This window comes from Populus trichocarpa, chromosome 18, assembly GCF_000002775.5.
Source record: "Populus trichocarpa isolate Nisqually-1 chromosome 18, P.trichocarpa_v4.1, whole genome shotgun sequence".
Lineage (NCBI taxonomy): Eukaryota > Viridiplantae > Streptophyta > Magnoliopsida > Malpighiales > Salicaceae > Populus > Populus trichocarpa.
In genome coordinates this window covers 1,038,317-1,053,355 of record NC_037302.2, presented here as the reverse complement: position 1 = coordinate 1,053,355, position 15,039 = coordinate 1,038,317, and the positions used below count along the sequence as shown (strand labels likewise).

The 15,039-nt window shown below is 29.1% G+C and overlaps 1 protein-coding gene across 2 annotated transcripts; it reads left to right on the top strand.

The window, feature by feature from the left end:
* Positions 1–11,635: 11,635 nt before the first annotated feature.
* On the top strand, positions 11,636–15,039 carry LOC7458442 (aspartyl protease family protein At5g10770). 2 transcript variants are annotated; one of them, XM_024589879.2, is made up of 3 exons: positions 11,636–11,848; positions 12,589–13,014; positions 13,863–15,039. In XM_024589879.2, the coding sequence occupies exons 1-3, from the start codon at positions 11,683–11,685 to the stop codon at positions 14,678–14,680; spliced, it is 1,410 nt and encodes a 469-aa protein (XP_024445647.1). In that variant the 5' UTR covers positions 11,636–11,682; the 3' UTR covers positions 14,681–15,039. The 2 variants fall into 2 exon arrangements, with proteins under 2 accessions (XP_024445647.1, XP_024445646.1); XM_024589878.2 differs by having other exon boundaries at positions 13,860–15,039.

Below are 15,039 nucleotides of genomic sequence, written 5' to 3'. Positions count from 1 at the left end.
GTTCAAATCTCACCGCTTTATTCACTCCACTGTATAATATTATAAATAATATCTTAAAATCTCCCTTAACAGCTAAGTTTTTCGCTTGAAATGATTTTTTTATTATAATCACAGTTCAATTCCAATCCGTGATGGACCACTGTCTATGAGCTGAAGGCTCGTTAGTTCATGAAGTGCCTTTGAGAAACAAGTTAAATCGCAGATGCAAGAGGAAAGATCCAAACAAGTTACTGAAACTGGCTAAAGATATTCTTGTATCCTACACGTAAGAAACAGCAGAGACCTCCACACTGCAAACTCAAAATGTTAAAATGTCAAAATCATCACGTTAGCTGTAATTTGAACGGAAATTTAAAGGACAGAAAGCACAGTTCCCATCTGATAAATATGCCAATACCATGAATAATTGCTCTCAAGTAGTAAAATAAATGAACCTGGAGACTAGAAGAGTGCTTTTCAATGCCATAATACAGGAGTCTAAGAGATTTTATACAACCAAAAACTCTATCAAGAAGGAATGCCAGAACCCTTTTGTTGTTTCCAGAGCATGCACAGGAATCTGTGAAGAAACTTGACCGTCATTCTTCTGGCACACCAATCTAGGAGAGAAATAAATACAACCTGAACCTTCAAGTCCCCAGAGTGCACTATATAAACACAGGGACTCGTATTTCTGAAGCAGCGGAGAGTCTTTCATTGCTGAAAACAAAGTTATTGCAGAACAAAATGTCTGGAAACAACAAATCATCTGGAACAAGCGGAGCTGGAGCAGGAAAAGCTCCTTCTAGTGGTGGCACTGGCTCAGGGTCTAGCAAGGGCGGTGGGTCAATGAAAGCTCCTGGTCAGGATTTTCGCATATCCAGGGATGGTTTTGAGAAAAACCCTGCTGGATATTTCCGTGATTTGCACAAGAAGTAGAAATTTCGAAGTCCAAAGAATAAATAAAATGTTGGTTTTGTTGTTTTTGGCCTTCCATTGGTAATGAAAATTAAAAGGCTACACTAGCAGCAGCTATTTCTGATGCCCTGTCTCTTCTTTTTTTTTTTGTCAGAATTTTTAGGCTATTATCATTGCAAATTAGCTTGCTTAAAGAACAGTTGAATGTGCTGCAATTTCATCACTGGGATTAAATTGAAAGGGCTGAAATGAAGGATTATAATTTCATTTAATGCAAATGATAAATATGAAAAATATTTTTGACTATGTTCATGGGCATTTGATTATTAATTTTCATATGAAATTTTATTTATTTATTTTATTTTTGATAAACCATTCAGTTCCATGCTTGCAAAAATTTTTTTTCTATCTTGATCATCTTACTTTTTTTTTTTCTTTTAATTTCTTCAAAAAACAATTTGATCATAGAAAACATATAAGCAATACATACACATTTTTTTTAGGTTAGTTTTTTTTTTAATCAGATCAGTAGATGTTACTATAAAACTAGTACTTTATATACAATCTTCCATAGAATTGCTTGCTGGGATTAGATTTTTCGATGTAGGATTTGTTTATTCTTGAATGCGAGCTAAGAAGGGATGTGAAGGTGGACGAATTTCATCAAGGTTAGGAGGCCTGCGGCTTGGAATAAGCCGGCTATTGGGCCACTGAAATGGAATAGATATGGGTCCTCTTTCGGGAAGCCTGAAAGATCAAGTATTGGTGGAGTCTCGAGGATCGTGATGTGAATTTGTTTTTATTTTCTCGAACTTCAAAAGCAGTATAGCAGTTTTAATCATAGTTTTTAGACCGGTCTTGTGGCCGGTCCAGTTTAAGGCTCGGATTCTAAGTTTTGATCGGGTTATTTGGGTCAATTATTTAAAAAAAAAAAAGAAGAAGCAAAAGTCAATAGGTTACAACCGGGTTTTTTCTTTCCCTGTTTTTTCTTCAACCCGGCCCGGTTCCAGCCCCGGGTTGGCCGGGTCCCGGGTCAACCCGCCGTGTCGGGCCGGATTTTAAAACTATGGTTTTAACATTATTTGTGTCTAGAGAGATGAAAATAATATAGCATTAAACTAGTTTTACTCAATCGTTGTGTTATATTACGAGTCAAACCAATATTTTTATAAATTAACAAAAATTATTCAAGTTATGGATAACTTTAAATAAGTACAAAGAGATGTTAGTTTAGCTTTAGTTTTATCTTTAAACTTTGTAATTAAACATTGGAGAGTCATTTTTTTTCCTATTGGCTCTAGTGTTCCTTTTCTTTTAATAAAGACTCCATTTTCATCTTAAAAATATAAAAACTACATTTTCCCACAATAATAAAATATATAATAAAAAAACTATCGTTGAAATCCATTGAAACTCCCAACAAAAATAAAAATAAAAATGTAAAACTTAAACACATGTTGTGCCAAGCACTAATTTGCACAAGTCCACAAGCATATAATCAATGTAAAGGAATAACAACATTTTTTTTAAAATAATAATTGGGAGATTTTTTCTCTCTCTCCTCTCCTCATTTTAATTCGTGAAGAGAAAAGAGAGAGAAAAAAATGAAGAAAAATACCCCAAAGACACATTGAAGTTTCGACACCATTAGTACCATAAAACAAATTTTGATATGATGGATATAATGATACTAAAGATAGTTACCAACAATAACCCGAGTGGATCATACTTGTTTTTAAAAATAAGTGAGTCATCCATCACCTTTTGACATCAAGTGTAACACACTTAAATCATAGTTAATAAAATTAGGATTTTGAAATTTTTCTTGATGTCATTAGATTTGTTTCATTAATATATAAAAATGTCATTAGATTTGTTCATTAATATATTTTTTATGGCACCAACTGGGTTTTTATTAAAGCTTTGATGTGTATTTAAAGTGTTTTTTTTTTCTCTTTTCATGTGTTCAATTTTTTTTAAATGTTGCTAGTTGTAATAATAACAAACTTAAATTTAGTATTTATTAATCATAACATATACATGTTATTTCACAAATTGCTTTTCAAACTATATGTTATTTGTTAATTTTTTTTAAAAGTGCTAATTAACAAGATATGTGCGCAAATCTCACTTCCTTCTGGTCGTGGACCTCGTGGTGGTGTCTATAGGACGGAATTAAAAGGAAAATGGTTCCCGGAAACAGAAAAGAATGCAACGAATAGAGCAGCAGCTATTCATCTCTTTCTTTCGATTTTTCCTTTGGGTGGAAGAAAAACCAGCCATGAATTTTCATAGCTCATGATGGGTACAACTAAAAAAGATCCCACTTTGAGCTAAATTGTAAAAAGCTTCTTGAGCTTGATTGAAAAAACAAATCTTTGATGTTTCATCTTAAATATCATGGTTTTCGTAATATGTCTCTCTATTAGAGTTTTATCGAGAAATTTAAGAGAAAAAAAACCCTTAAAAATCATTTCAATTCTTTTTCTTTAGCAGTGAATATATTTTATTAAGTTGGTAGAGGGAAAAAAAAAGGGAAATGGTAGGATTTCTATGGGGTTTTTTCTTCAATTTCTCTGGTAACAGGCCGTATTCAAAAAATCATATTGTTTAGTATAAAGATCAGAGATTTTTTAGTTCAAGAGGTATTTGTTTTTTTGCTTGAGTTGAGAGAGCGGATTTTTTTTTTTTAATTTAGCCTTAATTTCACTTGAATTTAAAAAAATTATGCAATATTTCACTTTTTGGCAAATGAAATGAACAGAGGAAGGAAGTTTTGGGGATATGTGTAGCTCAAGGAATTAAAAGTAAAAGACGAAACATGACTGGACAGGATATTTCTTTAGCAAGCTTTGGTCAATCATATGTGGCCGTAGGCTTGTGAATGGTGGTCAGGTAGCCTGCGGATGAGTTGAATTAATTGTTAATTTAGCATGTAAGATTAAATTGTTTTTGTGTTTAAGATTTAAAAAAAAATTAAATTTTTTTTAATTTTTTTTAATGTTTTTAGTTAGTTTTGATATCAAAAATAAATTTTAAAAAATAAAAATATTTCAATATATTTTTAAATAAAAAATATTTTTAAAAACAATCTTTATCATAATATCAAATCAAAGAAGCTATTAATTGAATTAAAAAAAAAAATATTACATCTTCAACTCCATTGAATACATTAATGAAAACATAGTGATTGAGTTGAGGAAACGTGATTTCAATCACCCGAAATAGAATTGGTGGCATTAATTGTTGATCCAGCAGAATCGGTGGCATTGCTAGGAGGTCAGAAGTGTAGTGCTATCTTCTTCACTCATGATGGTTAAAAAGAGAACACACCCATGTAGACATTCTCTGAGGAAAAAAAAAATCGATCTTGTTTTGATAATAAAAAAAAATGAACATCTGTTTTCTACGTACTATTTATTTATTTACTTAACAAATGTACATATTTACATATCTCGATGTGCACAAATTAATTTGATTAAACATGAATATTTTTTTTATCAAGTAGAAATATATATGGTGGTTGATCTTGACACTTGGTTATGACCCTTTTAATTTTAGAGCCTATTTATTTTTATATTTTAAAAATATTTTAAAAAAAATTAATTTTTTTTAAAAAACTTTATAGGTTGTTTAAGTTTTTAAATTGAGATAATTTTTTATATATATAGTTTGTCACTTACCATTTATTTTTTAAAATTAAATTAATAATAAAAATTTAATAGAAGATAATAATAAATTTTAATTAAAATTTTTAAATTAAGATAATTATATGAAAAACACATAACATAAATACAAACGTTGAATGCCAAAATCAGAGCCATACTTCGTGCAACTTAGTTTTGTTACAAAAATACTGTTATGATATTATTTCTTGCTTTGTCTTTTTTTCTTGAAAACATTTCTTTTCCAATACTCTTCAAATGTTTGTGTTGAGTTTCAATGCAAGTGAGGAATGTTACATTTGTTAAAAGAGTAAATTAGGAGATGTTCCTATAAAAAAATAAACTTATGACCTAATAGTTTAGAATTCTGAATTAAAAATATTCTTCATAAATGTATAAAAGCTCTAGAGCATGTACAAGCTCATGAAGGAGAAATTTTTACATGAGTTAGACTCACTACTATTCTGCTCATATAAAAATTATATTGGATTGCGACTATGAAATATTGTAAACTCAACCCTATGTGAATGTGAGCTCATGATGAGTCTAACTCTTGTAATAATTTTTGCTTTAGTGTTGATTTGACAGAATGAAATTCAATTTAACTATAAAATAAAAAAATTAATGTTAAGTTAGTGTTGATTTGACAGAATAAAATTTAATTTGATTATTTAAAGATAATTGAAATTCTCAAGAATCAAATTTGACTATAAAAAAAAAAAAATCTTTTTTTTTATTTGCTCAATTTAACAAAAAAAAAAGGTAAAAAAAATGCATGTCTAGTTTTTTTTTTTTTTTTCCCTTTGGGCCAAGGGCTGCCTAGGTGCTTTATGAGGTTTTTTTTTAAAAAAATTTAATTATTTTTTTAAAACAAAATAATTATAATTATATTTAGAGTATGAATTTTTTTTCAAATAATATTATTATATATTTGTAATAGCAACAAACACTTTTTTTGTACGGTCTTTCATTGATGACTAATGGTTTGGTATTGTGGTAGCTGTTGTGGTTATGGTTTTAAAAAAACTGTTTTATAAAAAGTACTTTTAGTTGAGGTTGGTTTGAAAAAAATATATGTTTGGTTAAAACTGTGGTTAAAATTGAGGTTAAATAAAAAGTAGTTTAAAGTGTTTGGTTAAGAATGTTTTTGAAATTGAGGTTATAAAATAATTTTAAAAAATATATATTAATGTTGATGGTTTTTAATTAAAATATTGTAGATTTAACTATTATTATTACATCATGAAATAAATAATACTTTATATAAAATATTTTTTATTATTTTATTAAACTATTTACAATTCTGTAAATGCTACGTTATCAAGCAATCTTCGTCTAATTTATATAGTGTCATTGAATAATATTAAATACTAGTTTTTCGAATAAAACACAATTAAAAAATAAAAAATATTTTTTTATTTTACTTAGTTGGACCCCGTTCAATGCATTTTGCATTATTTATGTGAATAAATATTATAGGGTTGATGGGTTTAGGATTAAAGTAAAACAAAACAAAAACAACATCAAATTTATATTTATGTGAATAAATATTTTGTGGGTTTTACTGCCAAGTATTTTTTTTTAAATAATTTTTTCTATCATCTACAATAAAAAAAAATATTTGTCTTTTTAGTTTATTTTTTATTTTAAAAAACACCAAAAAAACATTTTTCACATTTTAGCGCTTAAAAAAAATATTTATTTTAGCATCTTCATAAAAAAAAAAAAACGTGCATATTTTGACTTAATAATAAGTATATTAAGTCAATTAAGACTCGGCTAAAATCAAATAGTTCATTGGACCTACATACCAAAAAAGTCAAAAACCCATGTTTTCTAAAAAAAAATAATAAATAAATAAATAATGATAAAAACTCTTGATTTTCAAGATTTTTTTTTAAAACAAAGGGGACTCCTCCAGTCCTCCGGGACCAAAGCTAATTCTTGTCATTAAAGCTTGATGAAATCTCCCTATTCGAGGATAATCTTCATTTTTTATATGTTTTTTTTTAAAAAAATTAATGTATAGACGAGCTATATTTATTTTTAACAATTATGATAAGAATTGTTAACGTCTTAACATCAATAATTTTTACGAGTCTTTTATTTTTTTGGATTAATATCATTTTCTAACGTGTATAAAGATTGATGTTAATTTTTTCACAAAATATTTAGAAATTAAAAATAAAAATTAAAAAATTAAAAACAATTAGGATAATTAAAAACACTTAGTAAAGATAAATTTTCATAAGAAAAAATACTATAAGAGTGATTTCTTTTTTTTTTTTTAATATAACGAACTCTTTATCTAAATCTCTAAAATCATTACATTTTAATTTTTTTTTAATTATTAAGTGATGAATTCAATTTTCAACGATATACAATTATTTTTTTCTTCAATCTTGGGGGAGTCCCTGGCCACCATTTATCGAGGTGCCACAAAGTTCATACACCAATTTCTCATGCTCTTCATTGTTATATCGTTTACTAACTTCATGATGAGTAACTAAATAGACAATTTCTTGTTTGGTAGGAATAAACAAGAAATATGTCGTTAAAGTTATTTGAAAATTTAATCAAGGATACCAATTAAATTGTTAATTAAATATGGATTTAGTACTATTTGTAATTAATAATGAAAACAAAAACTGAAAATAATAAAGCAATCCATCCATTAGCTTTTACCATTCCTTTTCTTATAAATCAAAGAAATATTGAAATTTAGAAAGTTAATAAAACAGCAACCTAAAATGTATGTGAACATATTGTAAATCAAGAAAGGCAAACTAGCACAAAATTGTACATAAGTATCTGGAAGTAACTCTAAGCTCTGTTTCTTGACTTTAGAAAGTAAAATCTGATTCCGTTTATTAGATTCTACTTCGGAAAGCATTTTTAGATGAAATATTGCTTTTTATATATATAAATGTTAAAAAATAGTCTTATTATTTTAAAATAATAAAATTGTTAGCAGTACATGTTTACCTTGATACCTATGCAATGTCCTGAGTAATATTACTTCCCTTATATTCATAAATATAAAAAAAACATACTTTTCAATATTTGAAGCAAACTTGTAGTTTTTTTTATCATTAATATATTCAAAATTAGAAAAATTAATTATGAATAATAATGAACATTTGATCTTACTATTCATGATTATATGAAATACATGTATAGAGGTATATAGACTATATTAAATCAATAAGTTATCTCAAATTTCAAATAATAATGTTTAATTATTTTCTTTTTTACTAACTTAGCAACTAAAAATCTTACTGAAATATAGAAGTTCATGTAGTCATTTTGCAACACAACATAATAGAACCTACACATCCTCTACACTTCCACTAATAGCAATGATCATTGGAATTCAATCAGAATCAAAGGTGAAAGATTGCTCGATTATGATATTACTCATCTCAATGTCAACAATAGCAAAAAGCTTTTCGTCCAATACGAGAACGCAATCTTATCTTTTGCCATACCAAATCTAAGTGCGCCAATAGCAAATGATTCCTCCAAGTGACCCACAGATCGTTTTGCTCCTCCATGAAAAAACAATATTCCAGGTCGAGGGACTCAGGGCCATTCAATCTATCCATTGGTAGGGATGTGAGGCTGAAAGTTGCCTCTGCCATCCCAAGCAAGTTTAGGTTGGAATGGAAACAATATTGGGTCTACGCACTATGGATGAAACTGGACACTATGATTACTTTATACTGTGACTACAGGACATGGCTCTCCTATCAAGGAACTTCCACTCTTTTTAACTCTTTTTTCCCTTTTCTTTTTCAAAAAAAAAAAAAAAGATTTGGTCATTTTTCGCGCCCCAATTTATTTTGTTATAAAAATTATTCTTCAATAAAAATACTTCAACATAAAATATTAACTTATTTAAAATAAATTAGAAGTAATTATAAAATTAATTATAAAAAATCCTTTATTGACATATAATATAAACCTAAAAACTTAAAAGATTAGAAGATTTTCTTATAATTTATGTAATTAGAAGTTGAAAAGTTGAATATATATATAAATAAAAGACCTAGTGCAAGTGAGTTTTAGGCTTAAGTATGTGCATTTGACTTAACATAGGCCTAGGTCTAGAATCCCAAGACTATGAACCTGAATTGAATTTATTGTAGAATAATTATTAGACTTATAAAGAATTTTTTTTTATCAGTATATAAATAAAGGGTCTAGACAATAATCTTTCTCTTCCTAAATAGTTTATTTTCAAAGGCAAAAAAAAACATTGTTTTTAGGCAAAAAAACAATTGTCAGTTTTTTGCTTATTTTTTATTGTTATGGAGGGTGACTAAGGTAAAGTGATGGGAATTTATTTTAATAATCACCAAAATTAATTCTGCTTTAATTTTGATTTCAATAAAAATGGATTGAAGAGAATATGTTTTGCACACAAGTAGTCGAGCTCTTTTACCTTCCTTCATACGTTTTCTACTCCATTTTTCTTTAGTAATTCAAGAGCATAGATTTGTTAAGTTTGTTTTCGCAGTTCCTTTCATTAAGCTTGATTAGTAGGGCAATCAATCAAGGTGGAATTATTGAAATTTTAAAAAATTAATTACAATTAATTCATTTAGTAATGAATAATAAAATTTTAAAAACAAATAATACGTTAATTAATATCAATGCAATTCACATTATTTTATATTTTTAAGTAAGTATACTTAACTATTTATTTATTTATATATATATATATATATATATATATATATATATATTTAAGTAAATTAGAAAGAATGGTTTCACAGTCATCAAACAATAAGCTTTCATGACACCAAGACTATGTTTTTTCATAAATCACAATGATGATCTTTTATTGAGACAAAGTCAGATTAAATTAAAGGTCACTTGAGACAATGTCGGATTAAACTATGGGTCACTCCGATAATAACTCAAAAATTTTATTTAATAAAAAGTTGTAAGAATAAATAAGGTATATTTGTTAATTATATTTTTATGAAATGAAGATTATTTTCTCTTAATAAAAGATTTCAAGTATAAAATGAAGATTATACACAAAAATAAAAAAATAAAATTTCTTAAATATTTTAAAAGATCTCGTTTATAATTTTGCTCAAGGCTATTATTCACCTTAACCAGCTCTGCATGGAGATCATCAACCATGACATATCTATATGGCTTTTGGGAACTATTAGCTAGAATATTCTTTGAAATTTTGAAAAAAGAAAAGAAAAAAACAATAACTTAATTTATATGAAATTTGGATAATCTGGCTATCAATGTAATCTGTATCTCTCTCTCTCTCTCTCTAAAAATTCTCTATTTAAGTGATTAATTAAGATTTTGATAAGAATATCAATAAGAACGGCTTTTATTTTAAATTAAGTAGCTATTGTTTCAAATTTTAAAAGTAAATGTTTGGTTTACAACTTGGTTTTGCTGAAAACATATACATGTGCAATCTAAAAAAACAAGCAAAGGCTAATTATCAGATATATATATTTTCCCATATTGTTTCTCTTATAATCGGCTAAAAAAGATGATTTACTCTATAAGCTTAATTAGTAATTACCAAGGAAGTTCGCTTAATTAATGGGTCCATGTGCGTATTAATTGTGAGTTTAAAGAGTTTCATGTTTAGTGGATTTGTGCTTCACATTTCCAATGGAAGTCATGGGTGCCTCATTAAATATATAGAATGTCTTCAAATTTCAAGATCTAAAATCATGCTTTCCCTTTACCATCGAACTCAAGTCTTCCACCTCAAGAATAAGTGGGTATTTGCCTTATCATTGACTTGGGTCAATTGGCACTTAATTTGCCAATAATCTTAATTTTGTTTGCTTTCACTTGGAGAGTCTTGATCTTTGATTTCTTTGGTGCTGCTATGATTATTTGACTATAGGGTATTTGAAAGTGTAGTAACAGTTGTTTTTTAAAGTATTTTTTATTCAGAAATGTATCAAAATATATTTTTTTAATTTTTTAAAAAATATTTTTGATATCAACATATTAAAATAATTTAAAAATACCAAAAAAATATTAGTTTGAAGTAAAAAAAAAAAAATTTAAAAAAAATATTTTTGAAATGTAAAAGCAAACAGGCTGCTCTCCTTCAAAGAAATTTCTTCATTATGTCCATTTACCTAAACAAAGATAAAAGAAATTAATTTCGAGCACTCTTAATGGGATACTACTATTCTTTTCACGTACATTGTAAAAACCACTATCACCCACTAACTAATACGTACTAGAATCTATCTATATATATATATAGACACACACACACACGTGAAAAGAATAGTAGTATCCCATTAAGAGTGCTCGAAATTAATTTCTTTTATCTTTGTTTAGGTAAATGAACATAGTGAAGAAACTTCTCTGAAGGAGATCTAGAAATTAATAAAAAGTACTGGTCTCCATCCACTGAAATGGGATGCTAGTGGCGCACTTGGGCTTGATAAATGTATTTTTCTTTTACAAGATTGCTATTACCCAAAATTATGAACATCTTGAACTCATCTTTTTACAAAGTACTCCATTCTGATTCATTTGAAGGATTTTTGTGATATATTATGAAAAAAACATTAAATTTGAGGTGAAAATACTATTTATGTTTTTTTTTTTGAAATATAGGAATATAAATATATTCCTATGTATGTTGGAGGTTATTTTCCAGAAAATTCGATCGAAAATCCCTAGGTAAATTATAATTGCAACCTCAAAATTTGGATGTTTTTTCAATCAACCACCTGACTTTTCAAATTAAAAATTACAGCTTACCCAATTCTTGGCCAAGACTTTAAAATAACCTCTGATCGCTTCTTACTATTCAGTCAATTTCGCACCCGCAATTTCATAGATACATGAATGAAGCTTCCTTTTTGGTACTGAAATCTTTTTGTTTAATCATGGACAACACCAGAAAGGAGTATTTAATTATTAAATGCTTTAATTAGTGGTTTCAAAGCAAAGGCCAATTAAGCTAGAAAAGTTATCATTGGCCAAGACTTGATTTATTGCGTTGCATTTTATTTAAATATTAAATGCTTTTATAGTATATAAGGCCCCGATGAGCCTATGAGTTTTGGCAACACAACTACGTACGAGAAGGGCTTCTTTGTTTCCAATGGCCACCCCAATTTGTTCCATCTCTCTTCTGAGTGTTTTTCTTCTTCTATTCTCTTTGGAAAAGGGTTATGCTGTTGAAGAAAATGAGGCTACGAAAAGCTATCTTCATATTATTAAAGTCAATTCTCTTCTGCCAACAACTGCCTGCAACCACTCTTCTAAAGGTTTAATCACCATTCGAGCAATCTTTTCTTGATTCATGTTTATTAATTATATATATTTAACTTTGTTGATCCTATGTTGGTTTAATCACGATTCTTTATTTAGATTCTATGCCCATGCAAAATAATTCTTTGAATAATAGACATGAATATCTAAATTCGTACTTTGGTTAACGTTTGTCAACTTCGATTTCATTTGATAATGTAATTTAACATGTTTTTTAAAGTATTTTTTATCTGAAAATATATCAAATTGATATTTTTATAATTTTTTAATGATTTTAATGTGTTGCTGTCAAAAATAAAAATAAAATATTATTTTTAATATATTTTCAATTAAAAAATATATTTTCAAAAGCACTGTACATTACACACTCTTGGTTTAAAAAGATAAAAAGAACAATTGAAAATCATGTCTAATTGTCGTTTGTTTGTTTAAGTACAATCCCTCTAAAAAAATCACTCCAAAATCTTTATCCTTTTTTATTTTATAAAAACCCTCTAAACAAATACAAAAGTCATGCATAAAATCTTACTAACTGATATATTCTTGGACTCTCTCCAATCTCAACTTCTTAGCTCTGCCCAGCCCCGCCCTATTTTATATCTAAAACTTTAAAATTCTTTTCAATAAAATGAATTCATGGATGGTTCAACTTATTCCTAATTAAGACCACCTCAGGTAATAAACTCAGTCGAGTGCCTACATGTAATCACACTAATTCAAGGTTTATGCATTTCAGTTTCAAACAGTTTATCCCTGGAAGTGGTGCACAGGCATGGCCCATGCATTGGTATAGTGAATCAAGAGAAAGGAGCAGATGCTCCTTCTAACATGGAAATCTTCCTTCGAGACCAAAATCGAGTGGATTCAATTCATGCTAGGCTCTCAAGTCGTGGCATGTTCCCAGAGAAGCAGGCTACAACATTGCCGGTCCAGTCTGGTGCATCTATCGGTGCTGGTGATTATGTTGTTACTGTGGGTCTCGGCACACCGAAAAAAGAATTTACCCTCATATTCGACACCGGCAGCGATATCACTTGGACTCAATGTGAGCCATGCGTGAAGACTTGCTACAAACAGAAGGAGCCAAGGTTAAATCCGAGCACGTCTACTTCATACAAGAACATTTCGTGTTCCTCGGCGTTGTGCAAATTAGTCGCGTCAGGTAAGAAATTCTCGTTGGAAAAGTAACTCTAATGCACAGTACAATAATAAAGCATAAAACTATACAATACTAACAGTTGTAATAATTAAGGGGTCATTTGGTATCGAGTTTTTTATTTTTTATTTTTAAAAACATAAATAGAAAACTGTGTCTTTTCAACATAAAAAAATCATTAATTAATTGTCAAAATTTTCCAAAATCAAGTAAAATGGTTTTAGAAATTTGTGTAAATTTTTGTTGGTTTTGCTTTTAAAAAAAAAAATCAAAGCAAACAAGTTTTCTGTTTCTGTTTCAAAAATTTGTAAATAGAAATATAAAACAGAAACCGTCAATGATATCAAATGATTCCTAAGTTTTTCGTCGCAATGGATTCTTTAGCATAAATGCTGGCGGAATTTCTTATAAATGTTGTGATATCCAACGTCAAAACCTACCTTATTTTCCATTCAAGATAAAAAAAAAAAAAAAAATCCACTACCTACGAATAATAATGAAGGCTTGACTACAAAATGTATTTATAATGCATTTTTCTCAAAATATTTGTATAATTCTCAAAGATTTCCTCTGAAACTCAATTTTATATATATAGTAGAAATTTTCTTAATTATATGACTAACGTATATATAAACAATAAATTAATTGATGTGTTTTATCATCTTATTGGTTCGATTACATAACAAAAAACTTTTCTTCTTTTAAATCTATGCTCCTTGTACATTTGAACGAGAATATTCAATCCTATTTTTTCATTTTATAGCAGGGTGTTAACAATAAGATACAAATTGGAATTTTAGTCATGAGGAGTGGTATTTAAGCATAGTTGTATATATTTCTCTACTATGCAGAAGGTAGCCAAAGTTGTTCTTCTTCGACATGCCTTTACCAGGTGCAATATGGAGACGGCTCCTACTCAATCGGGTTTTTTGCTACAGAAACATTAACCCTTTCCTCATCAAATGTGTTCAAGAACTTCTTATTTGGGTGCGGGCAACAAAACAATGGCCTATTTGGAGGAGCAGCCGGTTTGCTGGGACTTGGTCGGACCAAGTTAGCCTTGCCATCACAAACTGCTAAAACATACAAAAAGCTCTTCTCTTATTGCCTACCGGCATCCTCCAGCTCCAAAGGTTACCTCAGTCTTGGTGGACAAGTCTCTAAGTCTGTGAAATTCACTCCTTTGTCTGCGGACTTTGACTCGACGCCTTTTTACGGCCTGGACATAACCGGACTTAGTGTTGGAGGGCGCAAGCTATCAATAGATGAATCGGCTTTTTCAGCTGGAACCGTTATTGACTCTGGCACGGTCATCACGAGACTGTCTCCGACAGCATACTCCGAGCTCAGCTCAGCATTTCAAAATTTGATGACAGATTATCCTTCGACAAGTGGGTATTCTATTTTCGATACGTGCTATGATTTTAGTAAATATGACACGGTAAGGATACCCAAGGTTGGTGTGACCTTCAAAGGCGGAGTCGAGATGGATATTGATGTGTCAGGGATTTTGTATCCAGTGAACGGTTTGAAGAAGGTTTGCCTAGCTTTCGCAGGAAATGATGATGATAGTGATACATCAATTTTTGGAAATGTTCAGCAAAGGACTTATCAAGTGGTCTATGATGGTGCAAAAGGAAGGGTTGGATTTGCCCCTGGTGGTTGTAGCTGAAATGACAAACAAGAACCATGACCAATTGTAGCTCCATTACAAATAAATGAATGTAAGATCAGCTTATACGGGGATGCGAGCTGAAATGAAATATATAGGAAAAACTAATAGGAAGGTGTGTGTAGTAACTTAAGAAACTTTACATACAGCATATGCAATAAGCTCTCTACAAAGGGACTGGGATTCAATTCTTTGTTCCTTCGCTTTGTACATGCAAGAAGCACAAAAAAGTATTATTGCTGAAAGGAAGCGGTAGGAGATGCTTCATAGGGTTGAAGCTAGTAGGAGTGCTTTAAGCTAAAAAATCCTGTGGAATTTATAGTTTCTTTATCAACAATAACGACCTTCTTGTGGTGAAA